The following is a 23,390-nucleotide window of genomic DNA, read 5'->3' on the forward strand; positions in this document are numbered from 1 at the left end:
TGCAGATATGTAAAAATCCAAGTGATTTTTTTAACCCAGTTGTGCAAAAGGCCCTTAGAACTTCACTGTGTATATAGTTTAATGTAAGCCTAACTGTGTCCAGTAGAGGGCAGTACACCATTGTAATTCACTGCCGGTATTGCGTCATTCAGGGGTTGAGCTGCAGCGGTAGGAAATGGCAGAACTGCGCTGAGAGCCGGGTGTTTATTCCTTTAGTTGCTGCATTATTCTCTCTTTATGGTGAATCAGTTTAAGTCAGAGTGCGTCTAAGACAAATAACCACTCACTCGATAACTCTACGTCTCTCACGTACCCACATACTTCAACCTACATCAATATTCACCTGCTTATTGGATTTGGATATAACCTGTATGCTATACTGTGCTGTTGTACTCATGTCTAAACCGGAGTAAACTTGTTCAACTTGATACTGTCTCCCTGAGTCTTGATCGACATCCTGTGTTGAACGCAATTTACAACCAGATAAAGTTACCATTATTACCTCTTCCATCTTAATATGGTCCTTCGAGCCCGATGTGGTTTGCTACAGTGACAGTATGGTTGATAAGCAACAGAGAGAACCTGCCTCAGAGTCCGAGCGGCCAAACACCAAACGCGTCCGCCAACTTTGATGATTTCCAAGTGGACTATGGTAGATATCAGCCTAGAAGGGAGTGTCCAGAACTCAGCACTGCACGGTATGAGCATATCGAAGAACAGGAACCTAGGGAGAGCGAAGAAGGTGCACTGCAATCCGGATATCAAGCTTCAGGCAGAGAACCGCATTCATTATCACATACCTCAGTGGCTGGTGGCCGAGATTATCCATCTTTATTATCTGAGATACCTAGGAGTCAGTATAGGGGCCTATCACCTTCAGCTTTACATCCTATCCATTCAGTAGCATGGAAGTCAGCCTTCTCAGTACCCCAGTTTCAATTAGCACCTCCTAGCATAATGGATTGTCCCACTCAATATGCACAGCGGCTAGGCCCAACCAGTAGGCTCAACGATCGACCATGTACCAGTGCTCCTCCTACCATCTATGATGATCCTGCAGTAAGTGACTTATGTAACACTCCTTCGTACAGGGTTTCCCCCCTCCTTCATTCTCCTCCAGTTTATCCTACTCAGCAAAGGAAGGAGTTTACAAGTCTGAAGCCCCGAGAGCTACTGATGACATGATGATCATGATCGACAAGATGATGGGTCAGTTACAGCTTATGAAACACAAAGTCTTCTCTAGGCATGCAACTCCTATGAGGCCGATACCCAGCCCACTACAGCCCTATGAAGAGCCACCTTTGATGCTCTATGGTTACTCTGAATCACAGCGGTATCCAAGTGAACACCCGTATGCTGAGGACAGAGTTTATAGATTCGCTGGAAGATTTCCTGGTAATCCTGATCCTGCATCTAGAGTAACGAGCAACCCAGCCAGCCAGCATTAGCACCTGAGCACAGACCAGAACCGGACTGGGTACAGCATCCTTATAATCAGCCAAGGTTGTTAGCTACAGAGTACAGAGGCCCTCAGCCCAGTATACCCAACCTGGTGCATAAAGATCTGAGTGAGTTCGCTCAGTTGAAGCTCGCTCTGCATAATTTGCTGCCTAGAGATTGGCCTGAGTTGTTTAAGTATCAAATCTTGGTGGATCATTTACATCTAGAAGAGGCCAGGCTGATCGCAGACTCCTACCTTAACTCTCCTTATCCTTTTACCGACAGAATGGCAGCACTGACAGAGAAGTTTGGTAAGCCTCACCAACTCGCACGGCGTAAGATTGCCAGCGTGATGGATGCACCTGATGTTCACGCAGGAGACCCTGATGCCTTTGAAAGGTTTGCACTACAAATTCAAGCTCTAGTAGGACTGCTAGAATCTTTGGGACCAGATGGAGAGGCGGAATTGATGTGTGGCTCCCATGTAGTCCGCTTGTTGACGAAGCTGCCATCTGAATTGAGAGCTGCCTTAAGGAGACAAATGCTGCATAGTCAAGCCTCTGCCTTTACATTACAGGAGTTTTCGAAGTGGTTGCAATCTGAATCTTGGTGTCAGAACGGTGACATTATGAGGAAGGATCAACAAAGATCATGGCTCAAGCCACGTATTGAAAAACGAAGAGAGCCAAAGATGAGACCAGCTACTGCCCTGCACGGAGCGGGCAGTCCCTCTACGAGTCCAACTTCCCCTCCAACGAAACTTGCCCCTTCATTGGAAAACCTACCTAAGCCAAAAGCATACTGTCCCTACAGTGAGAACACAGATCATTTTCTCAGTCAGTGTCCTACCTTTCAGCGGCTTACCAACGAACAGATAAAACAGTGGATTCAGGCAAACAAGCGTTGTTGGAAATGTGGAAGATCTCACTTGGCTTCTCAGTGCAATCTTAAGAAACCTTGCAACAAATGTAAAGGGAAACATCTATTAATACTGCATGACATCAATCAGAAAGCAGTCAAGGATACAGTCATTCCAAGCTCTACTGCTGAAACTTTGTACCTGGACAGACCTGGGACAGACAACCGTGTTCTGCTGAAAGTGGTCAAAGTATTGCTGCGGTATAAGAACCACACTTTGGACACATACGCAATCCTTGACGGTGGATCTGAGCGCACTATCCTGTTGGTTGTGGCGGCAGAGAAGTTGCATCTGAACAGTGAAGATGAGGAATTATCCATCAGAACTATCCATCAGAGTGTTTCAAGGCTGCAAGGTTCTACAGTTTCCTTTAGTGTATCACCAGCGGCACAACCTCACAAGACCCATCACATCAAGCACGCTTTTACAGCTAACCAGTTAGGATTGGCACAGCAGTCATACCCTATGGAAGCTCTTGTGAACAAGTACAAACACCTAAGAGGTCTCCCTATCCAGTCCTTCGAACAAACCTTCCACCCACTTCTGCTGATTGGTGCGGACCAACCTCATTTAATCACTCTGACTGAGCCAGTATGTCTAGGACCCCTGGTGGACCAGCCGCCATCAAGACAAGACTGGGCTGGACACTCCAGGGCCCTGCTAAGCTTCTGCTGAATTCCTTGGACCACCGCCAGTTCCTTTTTACTTCAGTGACATCCCAACAGGAAGAGCTGATGAGAAACGTTTCAAAGTTGTGGGAACTGGACACCTTTCCTTATCGTAATGAGAAATCAGTCACCCGTTCCAGAGAGGATCGTGATGCCCTTGAGCTTCTGAACAGAGAGACTGTCAGAACCACCATAGATGGTGTCCAAAGGTATGCTACCCCGTTGCGCAAGCTAGGCATGAGTTGCCTTAATGCCTCCAAAGAAGCGGTCATGCCAAACCTGCGGAGAAATGAGAAACATCTCTTGAGAGACCATGAGCGCTCAGCTGCCTACTCAGCTGAACTCAACAGGCTCGTGAAGGAAGGGTATGTAGTCAAGCTGAATCCTGATGAGTTACTGAAGAGCAACGAAAGTTGGTTCATCCCTCATCAAATGGTCACCCACAATGGCAAGCATCGACTGGTCTACATCTGCTCCTTCGAGTACAAAGGGATGAATTTGAATGAATCACTGCTACCTGGGCCCACACTTAGTTCATCTCTCCTGGGAGTCCTGATACGATTCAGAGAACATTCTGTGGCAGTGACTGGAGACGTCAAAGGGATGTTTCACCAGGTCCGATTATTGGAGTATGACAGGTCCCTCCTTCGATTCATTTGGAGGGATATGGAACGAGGCAGAGAGGTGGATATCTATGAGTGGCAGGTGCTCCCTTTCGGCTCCATTATTCTCTCTTTATGGCAGTGTTAATTTCGTTGACGAAAACTACGACGAAAAGTATTCGTTAACGACATGTTTTCACTGACGAAAACTAAATAAAAATGAAAGCATGATAACGAAAATTGTAATAAAAATATACTGACATTTTCGTCATAAAAACGAGACGAAAATATTCTTGTCCCACCTGGCGGACATCAGTTTGCGCGCATGTGCTTATCTCATATAAACGGCAGAGAGAAGTCTCTGGGAGAAGGGGAAGCACACACGTGTATTCTGTGTCTCCACGCGGTTTACAAAGCGTCTTATTTTCTTCACGATCGCCGGTAAAATGCCGCAAACTTGAAGCATGACTGCAGGTGAGTCACCCCGAAACATTACGAAGGAGCACAAATGTTTTTATATGCCAATGTTAACTTAACACGAGCTGCTGCTTAACGTGAAATGCAACATAGAGTCAGCCAAAAGAAACCAGCGCTGTCCTCTACTGATTATAGAAGTGATGAAGTGAGTCAAACTGTACGTTCCAACCAAGTATGTAACATGTTTGCATGACTAAAGAAATGTAATACAATTTATATGAAAGCTATTTCTCATTCATTGCTGTATCAGGCAAAGACAGTGCAGCTCTTTCTTCAAAGAGGCATGCCATGAGCCAATAGCCTTTGAGTGTGAGCCCTGTCAGAGCGTTTCATTGGTTGAATGAACTGAATGAACACGCCCTACTTAACGAGTCAATTGAGTCAAATGGGATTGAATGAACTGGAACATGTCGTTCATGGTCTAATACTCTGCGTTCCAACAATGCAAATCTTGTTACTGAACTTTTCTGAAAAATAAAGGTAATGACCTGGTTTTATTTCATTCTAAGGTTAAGTAAATTATGTCAAAACAGTTGAATCTTTGTATGGAACATTTAATTACACCAAGTAAATGATTTAAACCATTTAGATTTTAGTAGACTAAATATAATGTGTATTTATTCGACTAAAATGTTTTTCATATTTCGTCGACTAAAACTAAAATGATGGGGATGACTAAAATGTGACTAAAACTGCTCAATTTATATTTGACCCAATGATGAGATAAATCAACCCAGAATTTTGGGTTAAAACAATCCAACATAGGTTAATTTATAACCCGACAGTTGGGGTTGTGGCTTTTTTGACCCAACTCTGGGTTTAAAAGAATCCATCATTTTTTAGAGTGTATGTGGACAAATCTTACCGTTGGTTGAAATGAACCTATAACAAATGTACATGTTTGACTTGACCCTGGGTTAAAACCCAACGTACATGTTGGTTAGTTTAATCCCAATGGACGGGTTTGTCCATATTTTACCCAAGCAAGAGCTGAAATAACCTGATACTTAGTTATTTAAGTGTGTATAGCCTTTACAGATTCTGAAAGCAGTATGTCTTGCAAGCACAACTGCACATACAGATACTGGTACTGCATTATTTTTTTTTGTAAAGCACCGTGAAAAACACTTTATAGAAACAAACCTGACTTCACTTCAGCAATATTAGAGAAAATAAAGAGGCAAAAACATCACACAGCAGAATGGCTCTGCTAACTCACCCACGCGGCGGTCAGATAAGAGCGACGGTAAAGTGTGCGTGAAGCTGCTGAGAATCTCAAATACACACAGAGGAAATAAATGTTTCCATCACTTTAATAAGGAAGAGGTGTGACCAGGGTTTCACTCTCACCATGTGCCACAGCCCTGATCTGGGGTCAGGTTTATCGTTTTCTCATCATACGGACAGCCACAAAGGACAGAAAACAACACAGTGGTCAGAGACTCCAGAACAACTCGTTTTCATTTAAAACTTTCACTAAGAAGGTGCAAAGAATCATGATCTAATCATTGGCTGATATGACCATATACAAGAATAAAGCATCTATAGTGTTCAGATGAACTGGTGTTACTAAATGTATCTACAAGCTGTTAAAAGAGGTGTAAATTTGTCTGTGAATGTCGTGATGGCACAAGCAGAACTGATCAGTAAAACATCTGCCACAGCGCTGCTTCTTCCTCTTAAAATGCTTAAGTTAATGATCCAATGATTTAGAAACATTTATTAGTAGGGAAAACCGATAAATAATTACTTATTAAATAACATGTGCATTCAAACATGTGCATTTGTATAAAATTAGATTCAGGTAGATGCCGGAATGACTTTCTGATATCATTAAGCTTCGTCTTATTCAGAAATGTTGTTCAGATAAGAGTGTGTTAATGTCGCGTATGGCTCGAGACGTTTTCTGCAAAGCGTCAGAGATACAGTTCTCTGTGAGTTTGATCTCCCGGAGGTCAGAGGAACGCTCGCCGCTCAAACATCTTCCGGTAGAACGCAAGACAGGGCTGTTCTCCAGCAAAACTGATACGGCCGATTTAAAGAAAAAGCATCTTCGCTGCAACAGTGAATTACGTATGATTAAAACTCAACACGAGCACATTTACATATGATTTCACATGAAAAGGATACAGTTAAACCTTTTTATCTTTTCCAGTTCAGAGACGACCGATCTGAAAGGGTGAAAGACAGAATTAACAGAATTAAGAAAAAAACAATCCACATGAATGATTACACACTGTAACAAATTGTTGTTTCGCTCGGCCTTTTTATAGTTCTTGCACAATTCTGTGGTGCTAATTATTGTGGTAATATTTATTTTCGTGTAGCATCCATGTTTTGGTGTATATTCAGTGTATATACAGAAATCATGGAGCTAAATTGAATACTTTTTAAGACTCTTTCCATACATTTTGAGACCGCATCACCACTTCAAGTTTTAATCGTACATTGGCGACACTTTAACTTACATTTACTATATACGGATCGTAAGATAGCACAACTAAACAGTCTTAGCTTGTGATAACTCCTTATAAATGCACCAGAATTCAGAGTTTGAGTGACTAACCCAATGCAAGGTTTATTAGAAAGAGAACCGAGGCTACGCTTATCGTCTGACTACGTCCAGAACTTGGTTCGTGAGGACAGTATTAGTCATAAAAGACAAAAACCATCAAATGTACACTTGTGAAGTTTTGGACTACTCATTTTTAGTAACGGTCATGTTAAACGGTTGTTTTGAGCTCAGTGTTATACCAGTACCTTGTCATTTCTGCGTACGAGTAATAATACCGAAATGTATAAATATGTTTTTTAGATTTTTGGTGAGTACCGTTGATGGTAAAACAAAATTACGTGATTTTCAAATTCAGCATTTTAAACTTAATAAAGAAACAGTAAAAATTGAAGCGAAACCACTTTTTTAAAATATGTTACATATGTTAAAATATGTAAAATATGTTACAATATGTTACAAAGCAGCAGCAAATAACAGTTCCATTATACCTGCAGGTTATTGGCTGATGTGTAATAGAATGGGCGGAGTCTGGGATGGCCACACCCTCTACACTTTTGCTCCGTTCTGTCTGCTTAACCCAATCACACCACTCCACTAACGCTGACACATACCTGTGACGGAGAAAACACTCATTTTACAGCAGTGCCCAAACATGCTGAACTGTAAAAATATTGAAATGATAGAAGTTATAAAATGTATAGAATAAATATACATTTAAAAAATATTCTTGTCTTGTTTTTGTCTGTTAATGACCAATGATTGTTCATTACACCTTTTATGTTATATTTTATAGACAATGCATTGAATTGTCATTGTCAGAGTTACGCGTTTACCTTTACGTGATCAGGTCTTTACCTTTCATAAGTTTTGTCTGTGTCCACCTGGACGAGCGTCTGATGGCCGTCGGGCAGTCTGATCTGACACCATCTTTCAGAAGCTCTCTGCTTACACAAGGAATAAAAAGCTGAGAAACTGAAAGCAAAATGATTTACCTTATATTCTAAGCTATAGACTATAATATAAATGCAGAAATCTTGCAAGATTCCAAAGTTTTAAATATCAGAATTGTTTGTTTGTTCAGGTTGTTCAACGTGTTGTATTATTATCCATATTTATACTGATATATTAACAATCTTGTATAGTAACAATATTTTGGTCGGTGTAATGTGCATATTCATTTTGTATTTATGAACACATACTGTACACATAAATGCATATATTTAAGAAAAATATAAAATATAACAAACTTTTATTTAGAATTTCAATTCTTGGTCAATATAAATTAATACATTTAAATATTTCCTAAACATATAGACAAGTATGTGTATGTTTTAAATACAAAAATAAAATACATAGTACACAGATATATATTATGTAAACAAAAACCTTTATTCTGGATGCGATGAATCGTTTGACAGCCCTAGTTAACTTGGATGAAAATTAGGCTAAAAATGAGACCTGTGCAGGGGTGTATGTGTGTGAAGTCCACATCATCTGAGCTCTGACTCCATTCACAAGCAAAACCTCAGCAGTTCCATCTGAGAGAGCTTTAAAACGTCCCGTACCGACCACGTTCACCTCCTGAACCACGTTCACACAATCGCACGCTGCCCTCTGCTGAAAACACAAGAATACAAACTCCTGTCACATCAACACACATCTGTACACCAAACGTTAAACAAATGTGATGTTCACCTCCTTCCAACAGGAAACAGAGAGCTGCGTCCTTACAGACGTTCTGGCCTGGATGTAGCATTCCAGAATCCTAAAGAATCACACGTCACTTCTCTCATACTCGTGTTGTGTACTCAAAAGCAAGCTTCGCTATTAGCATTCTTCATAATGTTGCGGATCACATCTGCATTTTTTGTAAAAGAATGACTTCAGCTTTATCTGAATGATGGTGTCTGTGTCTCACCTGCTGGCCCGTGTGACCACCGATCTGACAGAATACAGCTGCCCAGGTACATCAGGTGGAAGACCACTCAGGTAATACACACACTCCACAGTCTGCAAACACACAAGAATCCTTACACACAACCTTTGGAATAGTAGACTCACGACCAAACAAGTGCAACAGTCCAAAAGGTCTCACGCATGATGGAATCATTCTGCAACCAACAGCATTGATATTTTGTGGGTTACACAATAGTAAAAGATATTCAGCTGGTGATGTGACCTCAACATGAAAACAGCTTTTCCTGGGCCGGTGACATCACCAGTTTCATATGTCAGAAGTCCTTTTTTCTTAGTCATACATTTTAAAAGTGACCTGCTTCACCAAGCGTGATGAAGGAGATTAAAGTAGCTCCTTACATCTCTGTGAGCAGCTTTAGATTTGTGATGTGTGAAGTAATTGGCCAGAGCTCCATTAGATCGGATGAGTGAACCTTCACCAGGTGAGATCTCAACTACTGCTGTCACTCCATCAATTACACTGAAAAAAAAAACACATTAAAAAAAATTCAAATAAAAAATACAGTATCAAAAGCATTGTTGACCTGGGGCCAGATTCACAAAACATTCTCGCCTTCGAGTTGTTCCAAATCTGTATAAATTTCTTTGTTCTGATGAACACACAGAAAGATATTTGGAAGAATGCTTATAATGTTCTTTTTGACCACTTTTTAAGAAATGTTTGAGAATCTCACTTACGAACATTCTTACGAACTTCCTATAATTTATCTTAAGAACGATCTTAGATTTTGTCTTAAGAACAGTTTCGTGAATCCGGCCCCAGATTCTTAACGGCAAACCTGTTTTATAGAAGAAAAAAAACACTAAACAAAAACTAAAGAACCGTTTCATTTCTTTATAGAAACGGCTCAATTGCAGTTGTTCTCTGCAGTGAATTGAACAAATGCTCAAGCCATAACCCCCCCCCACCAAATTCATTTATGCTAAAGACAAGTAAAATGATTTTGAATCTTTTTATGCTGTTATTTTTCATAATGTAGATGAAATATAAGATTACTCACCGGTATATGACGCCTTTACACCAGACCACTTTTACCAGCTCTGTGGTGACTTCCACTTCCTGCTCCAGCAAATCAGGATTCACTCTCTCGTACCTCCACCTGAGCATCACATGATCAATATTACTCACCCACATACTGGCCGCACCAAACACACAATACTGTGAGATAATATACAGATCAATCTTATGTAAACATGTTAAGGTCACGTTTCACCCCGAAATCTAATTGAAATGAAACTATTTTCCTCACAGCCCAGAAATTCTCATTGAAACATTTGAATAATTGAGGTGTGTCGTAAAACGGGATCGCTGTGGTTGTGTATCACCTGTGCTGATGAGGAGAAGGACATTTCACAGGTAAAGCATCAGGGAATTTAGACATCTGGACGTGTCTGTCCTGTACATCTGCGGGGTTTGTTCTGTGTTGTCCAGCGGTTCTTTCCGTTTTTTGAGATTCCAGATGCCTGACAGCTAACAGTAGAGGATAGTGCCACGTTTGTGGGTAAGATGCTCGAGAAAACTGCTGGATCGCTCTGGTGTACAGATTTCTGGACTTCACGCTTTCTGCATCTTTAGGGCGGTGTGCGCGAGAATCCTCCGCGGCGCCTGAGAAGTTTACATCTTTAACTGATGACAGGTCACTTAGTAAACATGTGCTTCTGTGTTGGATCCCCTGAAGCTGCTGATTCTGTGTGTCTGCTTCCCTCTGGCTGGACCTACAGGTGAACTCCACCGTGAACTCCTCTCCAGAAGACGACAGAATAAGTTTAGCATGTCCATCTGGAGAGCAGACACAGATGTCCCCTTCAGGTCCACCTTCTATGTTGCAGGAGTCACACGAGGGCCACTGTACCGCAGTCACTGCATCACTGAAAGTCTGGACGGGAGAGGAAAATCATTTATATGAGCGATTGAGAAAGGAATAAAAATGAGATCTTTAACCTTAATTCAACTGAAATCAGAAGCTCAACCTTTTTTAATTCCACTGCTATAAGCTCTTCAGGCAAATATGGAAGAGTGGAATATTTATTTCTGAACTCCAGCGCATTAACCACCAATGTCTAGAAAAAACAAATTGCATGTTGTTCATTTTACTTTTTATACAAGATAGATATACAGCTCTGTGTGTGTGTGTGTAAATATGTACAGTATGTGGATATGAATGTGTGTATGTGTGTGTGTGTGTGTGCGCGCATATGAAGTTTGGGAATACTGAAAGTGCATAATTATGTGTATAAATCTGTTTGTGTGTCTGTGTATCAATGAGTTTATAAATGTGTTTTTTGTATATGTGTGTACAGTAAACATATGTACACACTTAACTAATTTTTGTAACAAAAGTGAACAAAACCTGACCAATTTCTCTGGGGACGTCCTTTGTAAAAACATTTAAAATAAAAAGAATATAGTAGATAAAATTATTTTTTCAAAATTGTAAAAAAAAAGAAAAAAAGCTTTCTTTTATGGTTAGAGTTTGGGTAAGTTATGTTTACGTTATAGTATTTATAACAATTTGTGTCTATGAAATGTCCTCATTTGCATATGAAGAGTTTGGAAGAACTTTCAAACATCATTGTGCATTCCAATTAATGTCAATCAAACTGCATTTGGTTTGTTTTGATTTAAGCCATAATAACAAAAAATACCGCTAACACAATAAAAACGTGATTTTTGGGAAAAAAAATGAGTTATCTCATTTTGGACCAAACTCTTCATATACAAGTTAAACACGTGTGTGTTACCTTATACTCGCTGATGGTGAATCGTGTTCTCTGTCTCACTCTCTCTCTAGTGTGCAGCGGGTGAGCACAGGGCGACAGCGGGTGTTTGTCTATCATGAACTCAGAGCCGCAGGGTGAGAGCTGCAGTCTGCGGCCGTCTGTATAAAACACATCCACAGACTCATCCACATACATCACCATAAACCTTACCGCACACATCACAAACAAACTTCACAACAAACACACGACTGACATATCAACAAAACAGCGTCACCCTACACTTGTTGCGTTGGGGTAAATATTCGCGCTCGATGACGAAAACGACGCTGATTGGACGAGTGTCTTCTTCTCCGGTATTGACGAGCATGCGCGCTCTTACGGTCGTTTACTGCCACCTAGTGGGAAAAAAATATAGAATAAATAAAAACAAGGCTTAATTAAATAAAGATAAGCTTTGATATTGTGCGTTGACGTTGTTTAAACGCTAAGCCAAATTTTATTTTAGGGATGATTTTTTTTCGTTGGATTCACCTTTTGATTACATGTGAAGAAAAGTTGTTTTTTAATTATGTTTACAATCATTTTACAAAAAACACCATTCAAAGACGATGACAATGTTTTGAAGAAGATTTATTGCAGGCAAACAACAGTAAATAATATTTACAATTATATTAAAATAAACATTCCTTTATATGGGATCTGTGAGATGTTAATGAAGATAATCACAGTGGCGGTGAATCCGTGTGAACCCTTTAACCGGTGCAGAGCTTTTTTTCGGTCATTTGACAGTTAACATATATCCTGCATGAACTGAACTTATCGTCACCCTCACCTCGTGCATTAAATGACAGTAAAACTGTAAAATTGTTTGCATTGTCTGTGAAAGGAAGAACAGTAATAAACATTTTTGTCTTTCTACATGTGTTCTGTAAAGCATTTGAATGGAAAATTAACAATTTAAACAAAGTTAGTTAGAACATAAAACAAAACTGTTATTGCACACTTCTAGTCTCCTGGGATTTATTTTACAGCACTCGTTCACTCGATGCTTCTACTCTTCGCTTTCTATTAAAATCTCACTGCAAACGTGTTTGGATGGTTGACGAATTAGACACAAATAAAAATTATAAACCATACAAGCCAAATGCCAAATCAGTGGCTTGACGGATTGCCAATTGTCGAGTTACAGTCAAACAATAAACACTGTCAAAAAATCCAATGACATTGTAGCCGTGAAGTTCTTGTTGAAAAATTAAACAACACAACAAAAATCAACCCAAACACTTTTTGGTTCTGCCAACATTCCAGCTGGTTGGATGGTATGATGGTGATCTTCCGGTCCACGGATCTCATTTCCGTTCTCTCGACTCCGATTCCATACAAAATCTCTCAAAAGCCTCTTCCATCTCAGGATCCATTTCATCCTCCTCACGGCAAAAACTTCCAAAGAGAAGCAATAACACAATATTTTCAAATAATGTGAATTAACACTCCAAACTCTGCATAGAAACCATCACATTTTGAATGGTAGCTCTAAATATAAATGGTATTTTCTGTGCATTCAAACTATAAAAGTTCTGCTGAAGTTGGAAAAGTAAAAAATCATTTAAGGTTTCATAAATCAACACTTACGAACATGATTTTGATGTCTCTCCGTCTGTCTCTTTCTCTCATTATCATGGTTTAAGTTTTATTTGATTTTAGAATATTAAGCAATCGTGTGAACGCTCTAAATGAACATGAATGCAAATGAACCCTTGATTTACGGCAAATCGAACTGGATGAAGACTAAGCTGAATGAGACCGTCAGTTCTTGTTAAAGGGATGGTTCGCCCAAAAATGAAAATTCTGTCATCATTTACACACCCTCATGTAATTCATACCTGTATAAATTGCTTTGTTCTACTGAAGACAAAGAAAGGTATTTGGAAGAATGTTAGCAATTTTCAGTTCTGGGACATCATTGACTACCATGGTAGGAAAAATGAACTGGTAGTCAAAGGTTCCCCAGAACTGTTTGTTTTCCTAAATTCTGCGAAATATCTCCTTTTGTGTTCAACAGAACAAAAGCACACTTTTTTTCACTATGGTAGTGGATGATGGCCCAGCACTAGAATTGCTCACATTCTTCCTAATATCTTCCTTTGTGTTCAACAGAACATACAGGTTTGAAACAACTAATATTGGGATTTTAAAAAAGTCTACTCACGATTCGGTGCCGTTCTCTTCAAACGTGTCAGGGAAATAGTCTTCTCTGTCGAGAATCTCCTGATATTTTTCGGAGTAGTCTGTAGTGACGAAAAAGACAAGACCACTTGGTTGAATGGACACGACCTCTTTCTAAGGAATTGTCATTTTCTTTCATTTCACTATTATGTGTATTTGGATGTCTCGCTGGAAGACACATAAAAAATGTGCACAATTTTGATTCTGATGGAATCCTGTCATGAATGTGTATGGATCATTTTCTAAAAAAGAAATGATAGAGAAAATGCTCTTTATTCTGGGCTTACTGATACAGTCACAAAGCAAAAAACAAACAGGTCCAGCAAAACAATTTTTTTATCTTATAATGCGACACAGTTTTAGACACTCACCCGGATCGGCTGCTGTGAACGGAGTCCCATCTGTCGTGTAGAAGGTCGGTTCATTCTGAGAAGCAAAAGTATAACATTTGTATTGAAGTATGTCGAAACTTCACACTCAGAAAAACCACAAAGTCTTGCATCAACAATCTGATTCGGTGACATTCAGGACTGGTGTTTTACAGTATACACACCATAAAGTAGTTCGGATCGTTGTCAGGTGTAGCATCACACAACATAGAAGCCGCGTAAACTCGTCCCCAGTTACTCGACCTCAACTCCACCAGTTTCAACAGCATCTGCCTTACATCTCTGCAGACAATACCGTATATAACGTGTCATCGCTACAGTATCTGTGTACATGCTCCTTCAGACTAAAATTCACATCCTTTTGTAAACGCAATGGTTATAAACATGAATCTACTTTCGCCTGATTCACTTACCTGCTACATTTGGCATCTAACACAATCTCTTCAATCTTCTTGATGATCTCATCCATGTCCGATTTTTGTCTCTCTTTCCATGTGTCCTCCAGAATTGAGCCGCACAGCTTTTTTTTTTAAGATCAGAACAGTGAAAATGTCAACACAACATATCCAATTCATTTATTTCTACTAATGCAGTATCTGCCGAACTAAAATGTCCTATTAGTACTATTGTTATATTGCACAAAGTGGCTCTATAGTCACAGAAACTTCATGGTCTTATTTTACATCAAGACCGAGCCTAGAGGTCTCTAGACGAGTATTTGTGTTTCGTGTCGTCTAACATTATATGATCATTTTACTCAAATCAATACTTCATGTCCTTTTTCTATCTTCGGTAGATCGCCGTGTAATAAGCGGGATAAAATTCAGCACAGTGAGGTGATTCTTTTTGCAAAATACCACATCCATACGCTTTCTATGAAGGTCCTGATCATCTGAATGTGTATTATCCATAACATACATGTCGGGTTTAACTAGGAAAGGGCAATATTGTGAACCTTGAGTAATTTGACAGCACAGATTAGGTTTGGGTCCTCAGGATGAGAGAAAAGTGTGTCCATGAGATCTTTCAGGGCTCCCAGTAAGACGTCAGCTCGCCCCAGCGTGCCTTTACGGGTTTTGACCTGCAAGACATGAATTGCATCTCTAGCGTGTATTGCTCATGTTTATCATGCTTCGTGATCATGTAGATAATGAACTGACCTTTAGGTTCAGGTAAAGCTCCCCTAGAAACAGCACATAGGAGTGAAACTGTTTTTGAGTGTCCTTATCTCCTCTGACAGCTTGATCTTTCTGGTCAAACTCGATGTGACACCTACACAAACACACACATACACGACAGCACAGAATTCAGCTGAAGTAGAAACTAGCAGAATAAATGAAACTGAAAGTAAAGGAAATTGTTCCCTAAGAGGGAGTGAAATGATTCAAAACACCGAATGAGAGGAAAGATGGCGAGGGCTTGTAAATGCACTTGCTTTCATAATGTGACATATTTCCAGTGAAACAGTGTACAAAACAATCCCCCCAGGATTTTTCGTGTCATTGTTGCGATTAAAATGGCAGTGTGTAATTTTAAAAGATGTTTGCTATGTTTTTATAACTACAGCCGCGGAAAATATGAAAGACCCCGGCTTTACTTCCGTATTTTGACGCATTTCCGAGTGAAATGGAATTTCTAATGAGAAAAAAAATAGTAGGCGTGGCTTTCGTATTTCTCTGCGATTTGATTGGATGTATAAAAACAGCCGTTGCATTTTGAAATGGAACTGGTAGCAGACTGCTAGTTGAAGGGGAGGAGTTAACGGATGCTCCGCCCAAGCCGACTAACACACGTCATTTTAGATGGACAGTCATTACAGGACAGAAGTGCATTTTCAGATTTTAACTCAAGATTATGAGGGCACACGAATTTTTAAAAGAGAATGACCCACATTGATAAACTATTTACAATAAACGCTGCAATATTTCATGAAAAAATAGGCAGTCATTTTTTATTTAACTGGGACTTTAAGAGACCGTTTTCATGATTTCAAAATTGACTATTTAAAGGTATCTGTGCTTAGGTAAAATGATCATTTTGTTTAACTACTTAACAATATTTATCCCACATTTCTATCTGCGTTTATTTGCAGAAATGAAAACTGGAGAAGCAGGTGAAAGTAACAGAAAAGATGCTCTGTATTTTTTCATTCATCTCAAAAACGGCAAAGAAAACAAGTTCATATTTCCTTTTAAGCAATACAACAGTCATATTTCGACTTATTTTAAGGAATATTATATTAAATATTATTTGTGATAACCTGGATTTTTATCACAGTTTTCATGTGTCTTGTCATGCTGTCAGTCTATCACATCGCTGTTGGATGACTTTATGTCACTCCTGAGGTTTGATTTTGTTGAAATTCAACAAACGCTGGACTGGAATGACCACAATACATCTAGAAATGGAATTTGGAATGGTCTCTTCTTCAGTATATATGGGTAGTTGACAAATAAATTCTAAAATATTAGTCTGTTAAATAAATACTTAATCTATTTATATAAACAGACATCATTTGTAACTATAAATTATAATACTTGTCTAATATATTGTCATGTGAGATATTTTTTATTTTTGCAGTAATTTTGCAGTAAAATGACAAATTATCCAGGATTGCAAAACCATTTGCAGACTAAGCTGCTATCACAGAATCCCGACAAACTGGAGGGACTGAAAAACAGTACAAGATTTTTTTGGGTGTTTTTTTACTGTATTGTAAAAAGGGGTCTACAGTATTTAACAAAACATCTGAGAGCTGAGTAAGAAGCTATTTTAGAAGTTATTACCTCCAGATAAGCAATTTTTTTAATAACCTGCACCGAATTATGGACAATAAGACCAGAAACATTTATTCAACATATGTTACTGTAAATAAATAGGTCCATTTTACACCCAATTTTGTGGGACTTACACCCTCACATTGCTGAGGATGACTGACAGACGGAGGTTTACCTGACTAACAGCAGCTGCCGGAAGTTTCCGTTAGGTGGACTGAGTTTGATGTGTTGAGACAGATCGTTACAGAGCCGAGCTCCCATATAAGCAAAGTTAGGGATGGATGTGGACTGTGGAGAACAAACATGTTTCATGTTGAACTTTGAATGCATTCAATTCCTGCCAACTATGATATGTTTTGACACAGTCCCTTGAATATTAGCTGAACAAAACATTTCATACACACAGTACACAACTAAAGAAAGTTGTAAATGCGAAAACAGTTTTAATGCACTTTTAATTTGGAGAACACCTCAGTAAAACCAATTTTGCAGAAATTTACCAATTATATAGAAACCGCACATTTAAGGGCTTTCAGACTCGAGACTACTTAACCCAGACTTTAATTCTAGCAGTGTGCATTGTGAATCTATTTGGTGACAATGTTAACGGTAAACGCTGACCTTGCTACAAAAAAACGGATTCAAACAATTAATTATTGCTTAAATCAAATATCAAAATAAATATCAAATACAATCAAAAGGCATTAGCCCCCTCGAGGCTGACAGCAGATCTTTTCATTTTGCAAAGCCTGTCAAGTTTAAACCTAAGAAAATTCTCTACGATCTGTTATGAGTAATTCACCTGTACATAGATGAGCTCCACCAGCTCCTTCAGAATTGCCTCTGTGGTGACCCAGCTGTTCAGCGTGTCGGTGATGTAATCGATTTCTGACTCGAAGGAACCCGGCGACGAAGTCAAAATACTTACAAAATCATGTACGAAATCATCCAGCGTGGCGTCAGGGTTGTGACCTTCAGATCCATCTGAATACACATCATCCTGTGTGGACATGAACACAGACATTCATCATGACTGAATGAATATTTATTAAAGAAATAAAGCAAGTTTTGCATTTGCTCGACTCACCTGATATGATGCATAACCGCTGGGGATAAACTCTGGAGCGGCAGCGGACAGTTTGGAGTTTTTCACCAGTGAATCTCGAGATTTTAACGCCATGCCACTAGTGCTGTTGTGAACGAATTGTGAAGCTATGAAACAACAGAAGATGAAGCAGAATAAACATTAGCTGTTTACCAGTAAAACCAACACATCATTTCTACATGTAGTGTGTTTGGGTCTCATTCCAGTATGACGTAATGATTTTCTGTTGGTTCCCAATTAAGGACGAGACAAAAAACATTGATTCTGTAACCCTTAAAAACGAAAACCTCCAAAGTGAACACGAATGACTTATTGTGACTCTGAGGTAAACAAAGTATACACAAAATATATACACATGAATGGTTTTTGTTCTAGGTAGATGGTGATGTTTTATGATGTGGTGTTGTTTATAATTCATCAATTACCTTTAACAACAAGACGTACTAAAATGAACCACTATTTTACTAGTTTAACCACGGTATTTGTTGTAAGATTATAGTTAACCTTAATTTTACCATTGTATACAGTGCATCCGGAAAGTATTCACAGCGCTTCCCTTTTTCCATATTTTGTTATGTTACAGCCTTATTCCAAAATGGATGAAATTCATTATTTTCCTCAAAATTCTACAAACAATACCCCATAATGACAACGTGAAAGAAGTTTGTTTGAAATCTTTGCAAATTTATTCAAAATAAAAAACGAAAAAAGCACAAGTACATAAGTATTCACAGCCTTTGCTCAATACTTTGTTGAAGCACCTTTGGCACCTATTACAGCCTCAAGTCTTTTTGAGTATGATGCTACAAGCTTGTCACACCTATTTTTGGGCAGTTTCTCCCATTCTTCTTTGCAGGACCTCTCAAGCTCCATCAGGTCGGATGGGGAGCGTCGGTCGGTGCACAGCCATTTTCAGATCTCTCCAGAGATGTTCAATCGGGTTCAAGTCTGGGCCACTCAAGGACATTCACAGAGTTGTCCTGTAGCCACTCCTTCGTTATCTTGGCTGTGTGCTTAGGGTCATTGTCCTGTTGGAAGATGAACCTTCGCTCCAGTCTGAGGTCCAGAGCGCTCTGGAGCAGGTTTTCGTCGAGGATGTCTCTGTACATTGCTGCATTCATCTTTTCCTCGATCCCGACTAGACTCCCAGTTCCTGCTGCTGAAAAACATCCCCACAGCACCACCACGCTTCACTGTAGGGATGGTATTGGCCAGGTGATGAGCGGTGCCTGGTTTCCTCCAGACAGGAGTTCAATCTTTGTTTCATCAGACCAGAGAATTTTGTTTCTCATGGTCTGAGAGTCCATCAGGTGCCTTTTGGCAAACTGTCATGTGTCTTTTACTGAGGAGTGGCTTCCGTCTGGCCACACTGCCATACAGGCCTGATGGTTGTTCTTCTGGAAGGTTCTCCTCTCTCCACAGACACATGCTGGAGCTCTGTCAGAGTGACCATCGGGTTCTTGGTCACCTCCCTGACTAAGGCCCTTCACCCCCGATGGCTCAGTTTGAGGGGCGGCCAGCTCTAGGAAGAGTCCTGGTGGTTCCAAACTTCTTCCATTTACGGATGATGAAGGCCACTGTGCTCATTGGGACCTTCAATGCTGCAGAAGTTTTTCTGTACCCTTCCCCAGATCTGTGCCTCGATACAATCCTGTCTCGGAGGTCACCCGTGTTAATTTTGACAGCAAGTTTTGATTTAGTTTTAGTCATAGTCTTTTGACGAAAATGCAATTTAGTTTTAGTCACATTTTAGTCATCCCCATCATTTTAGTTTTAGTCGACGAAATATGAAAAACATTTTAGTCGAATAAATATACATTATATTTAGTCTACTAAAATCTAAATGGTTTAAATCATTTACTTGGTGTAATTAAATGTTCCGTACAAAGATTCAACTGTTTTGACGTAATTTACTTCACCTTAGAATGAAATTAAACCAGGTCATTACCTTAATTTTTCAGAAAAGTTCAGTAACTAGATTTGCATTGTTGGAACACAGAGTATTAGACCATGAACGACACGTTCCAGTTCATTCAATCCCATTTGACTCAATTGACTCGTTAAGTAGGGCGTGTTCATTCAGTTCATTCAACCAATGAAACGCTCTGACAGGGCTCACTCTCAAAGGCTATTGGCTCATGGCATGCCTCTTTGAAGAAAGAGCTGCACTGTCTTTGCCTGATACAGCAATGAATGAGAAATAGCTTTCATATAAATTGTATTACATTTCTTTAGTCATGCAAACATGTTACATACTTGGTTGGAACGTACAGTTTGACTCACTTCATCACTTCTATAATCAGTAGAGGACAGCGCTGGTTTCTTTTGGCTGACTCTATGTTGCATTTCACGTTATGCAGCAGCTCGTGTTAAGTTAACAGGCATATACAAACATTTGTGCTCCTTCGTAATGTGTTTCGGGGTGACTCGCCTGCAGTCGCGCTTCAAGTTTGCAGCGTTTTACCGGCGATCGTGAAGGAAAATAAGACGCTTTGTAACCCGCGTGGAGACACAGAATACATGTGTGTGCTTCCCCTTCTCCCAGAGACTTCTCTCTGCCGTTTATATGAGATAAGCACATGCGCGCAAACTGATGTCCGCCAGGTGGGACAAGAATATTTTCGTCTCATTTTTATTAGTTGACGAAAATGTCAGTATATTTTTATTACAATTTTCGTTATCATGCTTTCATTTTTATTTAGTTTTCGTCAGTGAAAACATGTCGTTAACGAATACTTTTCGTCGTAGTTTTCGTCAACGAAATTAACACTGGCGGTCACAGTCAATTCCTTGGACTTCATGGCTTGGTTTGTGCTCTGACATGCACTGTTAACTGTGGGACCTTATATCGAGAGGCGTGTGCCTTTCCAAATCATGTTCAATCAACCGAATTGACCACAGCTGGACTCCAATCAAGTTCAGATCAGCGGAAACAGGCCGCACCTGAGCTCAATTTTGAGTGTCATGGCTGTGAATACTTATGTACTTGTGCTTTTTTCGTTTTTATTTTGAATAAATTTGCAAAGATTTCAAACAAACTTCTTTCACGTTGTCATTATGGGGTATTGTTTGTAGAATTTTGAGGAAAATAATGAATTTCATCCATTTTGGAATAAGGCTGTAACATAACAAAATGTGGAAAAAGTGAAGCGCTGTGAATACTTTCCGGATGCACTGTAGTAACCGTACTTCAGCCATGATACTTGTCATAAATTATAGTAAACTTATATTTACCATTATCTTACTATAGTAAGCATACTGATATCATATTTGTAGTAAATCAAGGCTTACCACATTGCGACCATAGTTCAACAATGATATTTGTAGTAAAATCATAGTCAACTCAGACTTGCCAAAGGTCTCACTATAGTAACAACAGTTTGACAACAGTATTTATAGTAAAATCATGGTAAACAGTATTAACACGGTATAGTTTAACCACAATATTTGTAGTAAATCTTACCATAGTTAACCACGATTTGTAGTAAAACCACGGTAAACTCAAACCTCCAATTGGAGTAACCACAGTTTCACTATGGCATTCGTAGTAAAACATACAACTTTTACAAAATTAACCACAGTAACCTTAGTTTAACAATGATATTTGTAGTAAATTGTGGCATTACAAATAGTAATTCGCCAAAAACATTTCTTTCACTATAATAAAACCGTGGTTATATTTCCAAATGGGGGGGGGGATTTATCAGATTTACGACTGTGCTTTATAGAAGTCAAAGAATCATGCAATTGTAAATCAACGTGAATTTAATGCGTTTATTTCGCTCCATATGTGTGACACGTTGTTGTCATTAGCCGCTAGCAGACAGACATGCTAATTAGTAGCGACTTGAAGTTCACCTGCGCTGATCGGAGGAGAAGATCGCGGTTGTCGGAGAGGTTCGCCCAGATTAAACGCCGAACTTCTGATATCTCCAGCCTCAGATGGAGCCGACAGCGATGGTGTGATGTTGTTGAACATGACGCTCCGTCGGATCTCACGGCTCCGATAAGAACTTTCGCTCAAGAGACGCGAATAACAGCGCTGGTTCTGACGTCTGGAGGCCGCTGAACGCTAAAAACACTTACAGCTTTAATCTCACGCACTGCTTCTCACTTTCATGTTTACTATTTCTGTTTCTGGCATCTGGACAGGACACTGATCACTTCCTCGCTCATTCTCCATTTAGACCCGCTTACTCGAACACTGCCCTCTACCGGCGATCACGTTTTATGCACTTTTCAAAAACCGTAGAAGGAGCGAGAAAATGAAGGTCTGTTGAGTCTTCAAGACAGTTTTCTTGGCCAAAAGGTTACACAAATATATAATTTATTATGTAAATAAATCTAAAATGTAAAGGATCAAATATGAAGGTATTTTTGGTGCAAAACTACTGAGCACCTGTGAGAGTGGAACTTGTAGTTGTAAAGGTCGGCCACACATGTGTATCAGTAAATTTGTAGTCAAAATTTGAATTTGCAAACTTGTAGATTTTTTTTCTCCCCCGCAAACACAACACAACAGTTACACCTTCTTGAATCCTTCAGTGCAAGCGCACAAATCCAATTCTACAAATCACAAACTGAGATACTCGTGCACTCACATTTTTTTGCTACAAATGCTGCAGTAAATATGGTGCAAAACACATTCACACACCTGCACCAAAAGACGTGCGTTCACAGACGAGTTTTGCACATCCGCAAACAGTATGTGAATTCATGCAATGAGAGTTGAATGCTTGTCAAATATTTTCTCACAAATTAAAGGTTTTATTCTTGCACATTGTTCTAGCACAAACACAAGAACATAACTACAACTGCTTGAATCTGCTGCTGCGAGTCTCTGACACAAGTTCGCACACACTATCATTTTGCACCACATATCTGTGTGAAATATGATGCAAAAGTGATTTGTGCATTTGCAGCCAAACGAGCTAGTTTTGGCGCCCAGCAGGTGGCGCCCTAACGCGCAAGTGAAAAACTCTGCGAGAATCATCCCGAGCTGCTTTATTTTCCTGAAATCACTAATCGTAATAGAGTACATTGGTTTAGTTTAAATAAGTGTGCTGGTCAGCTACGTTGACAATCCCTTATGAAAATTACAGGCCTACAGTTAAACAAACAAAACACACGTTTTTCTTACAGTTAAAACAACAACAAAAATATGGTTGCTGTAGTAAAACCATGATTAGTTTTCGTAAGGGATTGTCATGTAGCGGACCAGCATATTTATTTAAACTAATCCAATGTACTCAGAGCCGATCCTGCCTATACGCAGACTTCGCAGGTTGCGTAGGGCTTCTAAACCACCAGGGGGCCTCTTGAGTACCGAATCAAAAACACTATTGTAAACAATTAAGACGTTATTTTTATAATTTGTGGATCCAACTTTAGAGGCATTATTTGGAAATTTCCTTTTCGTACTTAATTTATTTAATGACTGTGACATTCTCGGACATCAGTGCGGGGCAGGGAATGACATGCGCGTGATGTGCTGCTGATGTCCCTTGCCATGGTTTTAAACGGCGCCATCCGTCTGGAGCGAAAAAACAGGTAAACGCCAACAACGCAAAG

At 39.5% G+C, this 23,390-nt stretch overlaps 2 protein-coding genes across 4 annotated transcripts; both read right to left on the reverse strand.

Moving 5' to 3' along the window:
- Positions 1–5,338: 5,338 nt before the first annotated feature.
- Positions 5,339–11,689, reverse strand: lg2h5orf34 (linkage group 2 C5orf34 homolog). Of its 3 annotated transcripts, none has more exons than XM_057321549.1 (12): positions 11,344–11,689; positions 10,573–10,662; positions 9,928–10,478; positions 9,603–9,701; positions 8,941–9,061; positions 8,543–8,634; positions 8,320–8,389; positions 8,083–8,238; positions 7,480–7,565; positions 7,113–7,235; positions 6,240–6,280; positions 5,339–6,131 (listed from the first exon to the last, which is right to left on the reverse strand). In XM_057321549.1, exons 1-12 carry the CDS (start codon positions 11,539–11,541, stop codon positions 5,959–5,961), a joined length of 1,800 nt encoding a protein of 599 aa, XP_057177532.1. In that variant the 5' UTR covers positions 11,542–11,689; the 3' UTR covers positions 5,339–5,958. The 3 variants fall into 3 exon arrangements, with proteins under 3 accessions (XP_057177532.1, XP_057177522.1, XP_057177539.1); XM_057321539.1 differs by having other exon boundaries at positions 8,083–8,241; XM_057321556.1 differs by lacking the exon at positions 10,573–10,662 and having other exon boundaries at positions 8,083–8,241.
- A 247-nt stretch (positions 11,690–11,936) lies between these two features.
- Positions 11,937–22,007, reverse strand: paip1 (poly(A) binding protein interacting protein 1). Its single transcript, XM_057359179.1, has 11 exons — positions 21,678–22,007; positions 17,802–17,926; positions 17,517–17,714; positions 16,890–17,002; positions 15,098–15,209; positions 14,893–15,018; positions 14,351–14,457; positions 14,102–14,219; positions 13,920–13,974; positions 13,532–13,610; positions 11,937–12,762 (listed from the first exon to the last, which is right to left on the reverse strand). The coding sequence occupies exons 1-11, from the start codon at positions 21,796–21,798 to the stop codon at positions 12,672–12,674; spliced, it is 1,245 nt and encodes a 414-aa protein (XP_057215162.1). The 5' UTR covers positions 21,799–22,007; the 3' UTR covers positions 11,937–12,671.
- Between the last annotated feature and the right edge of the window lie 1,383 nt (positions 22,008–23,390).

This window comes from Triplophysa rosa, linkage group LG2, assembly GCF_024868665.1.
Source record: "Triplophysa rosa linkage group LG2, Trosa_1v2, whole genome shotgun sequence".
NCBI lineage: Eukaryota > Metazoa > Chordata > Actinopteri > Cypriniformes > Nemacheilidae > Triplophysa > Triplophysa rosa.

Excerpts from the sequence above, each read along its gene's own strand:
- lg2h5orf34 (XM_057321539.1), bottom strand. The coding sequence starts at position 11,541 with ATGTGTGCGGTAAGGTTTATGGTGATGTATGTGGATGAGTCTGTGGAT. Across the intron at positions 10,663-11,343 it reads TCACCATCAGCGAGTATAAG|ACATTGGTGGTTAATGCGCT; the intron begins GTAACACACACG and ends TGTTTTTTCTAG. Across the intron at positions 8,635-8,940 it reads CTAAAGCTGCTCACAGAGAT|ACTGTGGAGTGTGTGTATTA; the intron begins GTAAGGAGCTAC and ends GTGTGTTTGCAG.
- paip1 (XM_057359179.1), bottom strand. The coding sequence starts at position 21,798 with ATGTTCAACAACATCACACCATCGCTGTCGGCTCCATCTGAGGCTGGA. Across the intron at positions 15,019-15,097 it reads AGCTTTACCTGAACCTAAAG|GTCAAAACCCGTAAAGGCAC; the intron begins GTCAGTTCATTA and ends CATGTCTTGCAG. Across the intron at positions 14,458-14,892 it reads GTGCTGTCAAATTACTCAAG|CTGTGCGGCTCAATTCTGGA; the intron begins GTTCACAATATT and ends TAAAAAAAAAAG.